General features: G+C 37.8%; 1 protein-coding gene across 1 annotated transcript in view; it reads left to right on the forward strand.

The window, feature by feature from the left end:
* IMPA2 (inositol monophosphatase 2) overlaps positions 1-9,513 on the forward strand; it is a 29,443-nt gene extending 19,930 nt beyond the window's left edge. The window contains exons 6-8 of the mRNA XM_067547983.1: positions 110-218; positions 400-551; positions 3,795-9,513. Coding sequence (XP_067404084.1) covers positions 110-218; positions 400-551; positions 3,795-3,910 — 377 coding nt within the window. The 3' untranslated portion in view covers positions 3,911-9,513. The remainder of the gene's footprint in view (positions 1-109; positions 219-399; positions 552-3,794) is intronic.
* Positions 9,514-9,999: the final 486 nt, after the last annotated feature.

Raw genomic sequence — 9,999 nt, forward strand, 5'->3', positions numbered from 1 at the left:
TGAGAAATGGTTTTGCTGTGAATAGCCCATTCATGTTGAATGTGGCGATATTGCCAAGACCTACTTTGAAAGGCTATTGAGTTAATGGAAACAACTGTCTACATTACAGATAAGTCGAAGGCCTTGATCTTAACAGAAATTGGTCCAAAACGTGACCCTGAGACTTTGAAATTGTTCCTCAGTAATATGGAGAGCTTACTGAAAGCCCAAGTACACGGGTAAGGTTTTTAAGAAAGATTTCCCTTAGTATGTTAAAAATCATAAACATTCTCAACTTTCTTAAAGTCCAAGCAGAATGTTATTTTACTTAAAACAAATTATGCATATTTTACCTTTTTAATAAATACCTGGGTTGAAATTCTTTCTTTCTTTTATACTTCTCCTCCTCTTTGCTTCTAGGATTCGTGTAATCGGAAGTGCTACCTTGGCTCTATGCCATCTAGCATCTGGTGCTGCAGATGCATATTACCAATTTGGTTTACACTGCTGGGACTTGGCAGCAGCTACTGTCATTATTAGAGAAGCAGGTGGTATTGTGATAGATACTTCAGGTGAGTAAAGTATACACTTTAGAAGTGGACTGTGTCTTTGTGTTTGTTTGTGTGCACATAGTGGGCACTACTGCAATCTAAATAATTGTCACTCGCACTCGATTTTTTTCAATCACCTTTCTTTCATAGCCTCTGAGGGGTAAGACAGATAAATGTTCAGATGTTTAGCTTTTCTAGTTTGGGTTGTATTCCTTTTTTTCGCTTCCCCTCTCTGTCTAATCTACCTATGTGCTTACATGATCCTCGTTGCAGTAGTGTATCTCCCAGCTATTTGAAACAGAAATAATTATCTCTTCCTTCCCAGCCGGCAGGAGAAAAGGCTTGATTTGTATATGGGTGGGAAGGGAGGGGGTTTTATGTGTGTATGGGAGAAGAAATTGAGGGAAAACTAAGATGAATAATTGAGTTTTTCCTTTAGCTCTGAAAGTGGAGGATCAGTATGGTCAAGTCTGGGGCTGATAGACTGGGGCATGATTCTCTGTCCAGTTGGAGGTGGAAGGTGGTGGTCTTTTCCTACCAGCACTATAAGAGCTGCAAGGCCAAGGACCAACATGAGAGTGGACATTCTTGAAAGTGGGGGTGTTATAGAGAAGACTAGTTCTACAGAGCAGTTCTGTCTTCCTACCAGCATCATCTGAGTCTTTTCTGGGTTCCGTTTTTGCCATCTGCTCTTCATCCAGAAGGTAATTTCAGCTAGATATTCAGAAAGCTGGTAGATAGTGCTCTTTATGCTTGATGTAAAGGAACTATGAAGTTGGGTGTTGCCTGCATTTCAGTCTGTTATCTCGCCAGTGCTCCCAGTGTTTACTCATGCTGAATAACATGGGAGAAGAATTAAGCTTTGTTGGGCTTGCAGGTGAGGGATTAGGAGATAGAGGAACAGTTACTCATAATGATCCTCTGGCTTTGTTCTGAGAGGAGGGATCTAAGCCAGTTCAACACATTTCTCTTCATTCCTTCAGCTCTTGGAGGCAAGACAGGTATATTTATCAGTAGTATCAAATGCCTCAGACAGGTCCAGTAGAATGAGAAGGTAATCCACTAGAGCAACAAATGCTGTCTCAGTATTATACTCCCTGTCCTAAATCCTCAGTTAGAGGGATCCATTATTCTGGCAGATAAGTGGAGCTGAAGATGCCTTTATGCCAGCTCTCTCTTAGTCCATTTAGAAAAGGGAGCTTAGATGCTGAGCAGTAGCTTCCGAGTTCTCTGAAACTGAGTGACAGTTTTTTAATTCTGGTTGGACTATAGCATGTTTGGGAGTGGATGGTAGAGTCCCCTCGAAAATAGATGTTAACAGCCTGTTGCCAGGGTTCCCGGTGTTCTCTTTTCTTTACTATCCAAGAATAGCAGGGGGAAGAATCGCAGGGGACAGCCCTTCTTGTGGTTGTGTCAGTCTTCTATAATTACTACCGGTGTGAACAGACAGAATTCTTGGGAATTCTGTTTCTAGTTGTCTTCTTAACTTCTTGTTCTTGATGGCCTCTGAGGGTATTCTAGACATGGGTGATCTTTGGGATGTAATTCCATGCAGTGAGAAGTGCTGTGTTCTGGGATTGAGTGGAGACATCTGAGTATATCTAGGAATTTACAGTCTGGAAAAGTTCTATAAGGTATGACTCTGCTGCCTGCTTGGTAGAGGAGAGCAGAAGTAAATTATTTGCCTCCTTTCAAGAAGGATGAGTTTATAGAAATACTTGGCTCCTCAGTCTTCCTGTGTTTTCTGCAACCAATACTCAAGTTTTCTTCCTACCTGCATTTTCTGTCACTGGTCAGCTGAGAACTGTGGCAATCTGTGTGGGCAGTGGGATGAGAGAGGGCCTTTTGGTGCTAGAGTGTCTATAACTAATCAGTAAGCGGTTATAGTGCCTCACTGATTCTTCTATCCCTTTGCCTCTTGGCTGCCTAGTTTTCTGAGAGTAAATTTTGGAGTTTGGCTCTGTCCAAGGTTATTTTGGGATGGACCGTGGTGGTGCTTCTATTTGCTTTGCACTGGGGAGAGCTTTAATTTCCCCTCCTGCTGTTACAGTTACAGCACCTCATAAGCAGTAGGGTGAGAGAAGCTGTCTGATCCAAAGGCACTAGCAATGCAACTTCAATAAGTCAGTCATTAGAGAAAAATTCTAATAGAAATACAGCTAACAAACTCTTTTCCTATATCAGGATATTGCTTCTGTGGACATCTTACATCTCCTGGTGGAAGTAGGAGTCCTCAGATGGTTCTTCCTATATCTTATTGTCCTTTCTAGGAGTACAGTTTTCCCACAGTTTTGAATGACTTTAAAAAAAAGTTATCCCTGGGTGGCCATTTATGGGCAGCATTTATAGCCTCAGTATCTTTGTATTCTTTTCTCTTTCCCTCTGACCCCCATTCAGGTCCTTTGCTTATAGTGATAATCTAGTGAAATGTCTCAGGTTTGGCCCATTCTCCCCTAGGCTCTGGCTGGTTAGTTTCATCACTGTTTTGCATTTCCAGTGTAGGGCTTTCCCAGGTCAGAGGTGCTCAGGATAAATGTCTGTCTCTTCAAGTAAGCACTGTTAAAATGTCACATTTGAAGAACACAGCTGGCCTGGCACAGATTATTGGATATACTGATACTCCTAAACAGATTTCAGCAAAGATGAGTGTCCTTAGGAAGGGAAAGCTGTCAGGGAGAGATAAGAGTGCTTATCTGAATATTAATATTTATACAGTGCTTCGAAGACAGAAGGACCATAAATGCTAAGAATTATTATTTTATTAATTTCCAGAGCACACATCACCCAAGTAGAGTGCTCTTTAATAGTCAAGCCTCATGGTGACCGAAGTGTGCATAACTGTGGAAAGACTCAATGTGTTAAAGAACAGTTGCCAGTTGTAGGGGATGTTTAACTCTAAACACTGGTTATGTTGGTCCTATTTTATTCCTTACTATCCCTAGTTTTGTAAACAAAACATCTGGTGTTTTGTTTAAGAGAGTGAAATGGAATATATTGTATTTATTTTTGTGTACTGAACAAATGAAAACATTAATTGTTTCTGCTATGTACTTTGGTGTTTGATAAGTCTATGGTTTCTAGAACACTGTACTTTGCAAGAGATCTCTGAATTTGAATTCCTTAACAGAGTATTCTTCCCCCAAATATGGCTGTGTGACATTGTTTCAGTGGTTTTGAATCTCTGTATCTACAATAAGGGTATATAATATAACACACACCACTTGTGTATCTAAACACAATTCTTCTTTATCCTCTTGTTCTTAGGGGGACCTCTGGATCTCATGTCATGTCGAGTGATTGCTGCAGGCACTAAAGAGCTAGCCATGTTCTTAGCTCAGGAAATACAGACTATTCACTACAGACGGGATGATGAGAACTGATTGAAATTAAATACTTTTACAAGTTACATGGAGTCTGTCCTTCTAAAATACTTAATTTCTTCAAGGATGGGTATCTTAGAGGGTACATGATTTTAACAGCATGCTTTTTGTGCAGGTCTTCTGTGTCAAATGTTTTAAACAATTTTATTACAATGTGGGAAAATGGGAGGGGGAAAAGGAGATTTTTAAAACCTCTAAGGTTCATGGCTTCTTTTTAATATGCATCTATTTCAGCAGTACCTTTTTTATATGATCACCTGTAGCACTTGTCCCCAGATTCAGTGAAAGTTTCACATCTGTTCAGGGCTGAAACTGAGTCTTTTGTAATATATGCAGCTAAAAAGAAAACTTTATTTTTACAAAATGCAGATCTCAGGTGAATGAGCTTTAGGATTGTAGTAGGGGATAAGTAGTTGTGTGCCTACAGTACCCATATTCAACAGTACTTGAGAATGCAATAAAAAGTGTTATTACTCCATTACTCTTTTCTAACTATATCATAGCCATATATATGTACATTTGGATGTTTACAGTGATTTACAGAGTGTACAGAACAAGGTGATTTTAGTATTTGTTTCAGGGAAGAGTATATATTACCTTTATGAATGCAGTAGGAGTTACCTAAACAGTTAATAACAGAGCTGCTGAAAAAATGGAAAACATTTCATGATTTTTTTTTCTCAAATTGTCCATTCAACTCTAGCTTATAGGGAATGTTAATCATTTGGGGCCAAATATTACAGTCCTTATTGAACCCTTACTAAGAGCTCAAACCTGCAAACATTTACTACCGTGGAGTAGCTGTGACTAGTGGGCAGAGTGCTTACTACCATGACTATTGAAGAATATGGAGACTATTCACAATAAGTACTATGCATGGTAGCAAGTTCTTTAGAATAGGACTGTGTGTCAAGGAATTATTGACTTCAGTGGAAGTTTTGCCTAAGTAGAAACTGCAGGATTTGGTCTTTAAGGGTAAATTGTTAAAAATTAGCACCTTAATTGTGTTTTCAAAAGGATAATTGTAAATACAAAGTATTCATTTTGCACATACAATTGTAGTCACCATCAGAATATATGAAAAGCCTGTAAAGTAAATGACTAAATCTTCTAAAAGCACAGGAAGTGTGCAACACCAGTTTTATGTTTGGCACTTTTTTTTTTTGTAATTTTATCAAGTTGATAACTTTTTTTAAAAAAATAGAAACTGTCACTTGACATGACTGAACTTCTTAAATGTTAATGTCCAGAAAAGAATCTGAGATTAAACATGGGGATTTACCTCTAACTTTTCTATTGATGTTGAGAATTCAAATCTATTAAAAAAAAAAAAAAAATTTTTTTTTTTTTTTTTTTTTTTTTTTTTTTTTTGAATAATACAAAGAAACAAAAAACCACACATAATACATATAGGTCTAAATTTTCAAAATCTTTTTGTAAATTGCACACGCAGACTATGTAAATGTGCATGCAGACTGCAATGAGCAACTGGAAATTGTGTGTACAGTTATCCATTTTGCATGCACGACTAAAGAACACATTGCTGAAAATATTAGCCATACATGCCTTTTCATTTTCTACTGTGAAATGTTTTTCACTATGAGTATACCCTGTATACTGTATTTTTTTTAAAAGGAGAAATGCAAAATGCTGATTGTAGAGAGAATGGCTAAAATCTAGGACCCTGATTTAGCAAAGCATTTAAGCACATGCTTAAGTCTCATTGGCCCTGATTCTTCTCTCCATCAAAACACATCTCAGACGCAGTGGACAATGGCAGATGCAGGAAGCTGGCTGTAGCTTCCTGATCTCTGGCCACTTAACGAGCTCAGAAGATAGAGTAGGACCTCTGCTGCTCTAACTTCTGCCACTGATGTAAGCTCTTTAAACGGAAGCAGGGAATCAGATGTAGTGGAGCTAATTTCCCCCTCTCATCCTATCAGCCCATTCCAAAAAGCCCCCTCCTTTTCTTTGACAGAGATAGAGTTGATATAGGAGGTGTCTACACCACTTCTGCCAGCTTTACATCAGTAGAGATTCCTTGTACACAGGAAGACTCTCTGGCTGGTTTAAATTCACTCTCACCACTTACAGGGTGCACTTAATGGATGAAAGGATCCTGCCCACTGATTTTCATGGCATTTGAGCACACTTAAGTGCTTTGCTGAAGTGGGGCCTCCGTGAGAGGCAGAGGGGGAATGTCCAGAAATCCGGTCTGGAATTCACCTGTGACTGTCATGGATAGAACATTAATTTTTAAAAATAAATAATAGAGAACCTGTTCTGAGAGTTGATGTGTGCCTCAGACTCATATTGAAGTTAGTGGGAGTTATAGGTGATCAGTTGTTTCAGAAGGCTCAGAGTTTAGTGCCATGAGCCAGGGTTACTCCCACATTTTACTTGAAATTATTAATTAACTGACTGATAGTTCTTACAGGTAAATCCTGTACTGGATTTTGATCTTCCCTTCCATCTTTCTTTGCTTGCTAGTTAAAGCTCTCTTTTATATGCATATTCCTTACTGTAGACTTTTCGTTCTAAGGTTTAAATTAATACTGTGCATATAGTATGCTAGCCAAATCTTTACATGTTTAACTAGTGTTCTTTTTTTCTTAAACAAAATAAGATTTTAATTACTTTTTTTTTTTTTACCAGCAGTTATAAAATTAGTATTTTTAACAGTGAAGATGTGAAAGGTCACAATCCATTTCACATGCTTTGGGGTTGTTTTTAAAACATGTTTCAGGCTTTAGATTATTTTGGAGTTTCTGAAAGCAGGAACCGTAATTAAATATGAACAAAGATAAATGCTAAATGTTGAGAACAAATGTTTCCTGTCCTGAATGTCATAACCTGTGTTGGCATTTTTTCCATGCTTAGTATCCTAGTGAATGTTGGTGGAGATGGCAGAAGAGAGTAAGGAGAAACCAGGGGCATCCCTGATACACCAAAGAATACTTTTTGGCGTCATATTTTTGTGTATTCGGGATGAAAAATAGTTTGCTTTACAAACACTTAAGATGATTAGACTAAGTACAAGCCAGTCATTTGTAAATTTCTTTTAAAATGTACATTTAGGAGTTGAAGATGTTTGTTTCACTTCCACTCTGAAAATTTTAAAAATGTATTCAGCTTTTTTTTTTGAATTGTCAGAATGTGGAGAATAAGGCCCGGAGACGGCAATCGGATCCATCCAGGCAGATCCCGCACCTTTGCAGAGCCTTATTGAAATCTGGGGTTTGCCTGCATGAATCTGATTGTGAGACCAGGCCTAAGTGTTTTTCCAATTGTTAAAATTTTTTTCAAATATGCTTGTTTGGTGCTTCGATAACTCAAAAACAAATGTTTTAAAACTCTAATCTTTTTAGTATTTAATCGGAAATGAAAACTAGTGCCTAGAAATAATTTGGCTTTGAAAAGAAAAATGATGGACATTTTAAAACAGTTGTATATGGCATGTGCGTAGAACACTCTTTTCCTATCTGTGGAAACATAAAGGACGCTTGCATGTCTGATATTTGCAATTATTAATATCTTAGACCACATTTGTGTAATTGGGTGACCAAGATGGGTGAAGGTATCTTTATTTACACTGGAAGTGTGAACATGCTGTGAATAGATGGTATTTTTATACTCTAAGTGAGTGCTGCTCAGTATCCTATTCCTTTACTTTTAAATCTGTCACCTGCACAATGACTTAGAACAATTTAAATCCACTGTTTTGGCATAATAATCTGAAATAACAATGTAAGAGCTCATGTATAAGAGTGTTCTGGTATCAACAAACAAATTATGGGAATAACAGTAAGCTGCAAATAAAGTAAAGTCTTCCATTACATGATCACATGTAATGTGACATACTGTTGGGAAATGTGACATACTATTCGCCAAATATTAAGTAACGTGGAAATTTTTCTAAAACATATAGCACATATAACAATAGCACTATGTATTTCTGTCATGTGGCATACTTCAGTGCATGCCCTAATGTATAGCTTTTACACATCCCCAGGTTTTGGTTTGTAATGTTTGCTTGCACCAGTAATGTCAAGACACTAACACGCTCTACCTATAGAACTGGTTACATATTTTATATTTTCTGTCGCTGTTCTTATAAGGAGATGGGGCAGAAAAGAAAAGAAATGCTCAGGCTTTCAGTAATATATCCCTTAAAATCATGCCACTGCAGTCAATGGAATTGTACCCGTTTACAACAGAGTATTTAGCTCTAGATATACTATCAAGGTAAAACGTTAATGGTGCATGGGAGGAAGTGTCTCTTCTTGTGCAACAATGACTTCAGATTTAGAGTGTGCGGTGTCATTTGGCTCCAAAAGGAATACTGTCCAATTCTAAGGTGAGGCCAGGGACAGTTGATAAGATCAATATAATCATTAACAGAAACATATATTGTTACAAAAATGCTGTTCACTTATTTCCCTGCAGTCTGTGTTGTGTATGACACTTAATGGGATAATGTAAACCCAGTTAATAACTCCGTTTGAAATTATTTTTAAATATATTTTGTAGCAATCTATTTCTTTCAGTGAGAAAAGGATTCAAATTTGCACTAAACGTATGATAGACAGAAATTGAGAGACAGATTCTGTATTTCTCTGCTTTATGAACTTTACATGCAAAAACATGAAACTTAGACATGCACCAGGTTTGGTGGTTGTGGGTTTGGTGTTGGTTTGTGAATGGCTATGCTCGTGGACAAATAGCTTAGAAAAATTCAAAGAGGAATTAGTTATTGGAAAGAAGGTAGCATATGCAGGCACACAGGCTAGGATAAAAACGTATAAGGGCTGTAGATCCTCATGCTTCAAGGTACAAGATGATTACTGTCTTGTATGCTAAAGAAGTCAGGATAAAAAAGTATATAGTATTGCACTGCCCAGAGTGCAATTTTTGGGGGGAGAGTTTACACTTTCCTCCTCTAAAACATCTAGTATTTTCCTCTATCACAGGCAAGATATCAGAGTATCTGGACCACTGGTGTATTCTTATTTGAATGAGGAAAACCCTGAATTGTGAAACCCTCTGAGTAGCACTTGAGCCCTTGTACTTCCAACAGTAGTGAAAAAAGCCATAACAGTACCATTGTCTTTTCTAAATAATCAAAGTTGTTAATAAACCCCTAATCACTGAAGGTAAAATTTTCAAAAGTGCCTTAGTGATTCAGGCGCCTAAGTCCCATTGACTTTCAATAGGACCTAGGCACCTAATTGATGTAGACACTTTTGAACATTTTACCCTGAATGTTTATCTATCTCTTGATTATTTAACACGAAAAAGTGCATCAGAAAGTGAGCAAGGTTTGACAGACAATAAAACAAAGCATAATTTCAAGGCTTGATTCTGTAGTGAGCACTGACCCAAAGATCTAAAGAATGATGTTTAGCTCATACATCAATATATTTTACTATTGCAGAATTCAGGACTCTGATAGTAAAAGGTGTGGAGGAGGGGAGGGAAGTAGTCAATATTGTGTATTGGCCTCTAGCCCTCCAGCTCTATCATTTCCAGCAATGTGGTGGTGTATTAGTTCTGTGCTTCATCTTATATGCTTTTAAAAGAATATTAAAGATTTAAGATAAGGATATCCCTGTACTCCCCATTATTTAACCAGTGATAATGCTAATATATTCCTAACTGCCTGAAATACCGACATTGCTCTGGCATGTCAGAAATCCCATTTCTGGAACTTTGTCTCCCTAATTAACTTTGTGAAGTCAGGATACTTTGAACAGTTTAAAATAACTTTTCAAAGAACTAAAATTCTATCAGAAGATCATATGTCCCTTTTACTTTTAAGTAGTATATGAGACCAAGTCTCAGAATAACAGGTAGTGAAGAGGTACCATCCATCTCTGTCAAATATAACAATCATATCTTGGATATATCCCTTTCTGACCATAAGCATCTGACCATAAGCAGGGCCAGATAGCCAATTAGGCACAGTAGGCATGTGCCTAGGGGCGCCTAAACATTGACGGATTACTGCACGGGCCAAAAGGGCCTATGCTCAGGGGGCCACTGTACGAGCGCTGGAACTCTGGTCCTGCCTCCAGCTCCTCCTCCTCTCC

This window comes from Emydura macquarii, unplaced genomic scaffold (genome assembly GCF_026122565.2).
Source record: "Emydura macquarii macquarii isolate MOO-44397 ecotype Brisbane River unplaced genomic scaffold, CSIRO-AGI_Emac_v2 contig_212, whole genome shotgun sequence".
Taxonomy (NCBI): domain Eukaryota; kingdom Metazoa; phylum Chordata; order Testudines; family Chelidae; genus Emydura; species Emydura macquarii.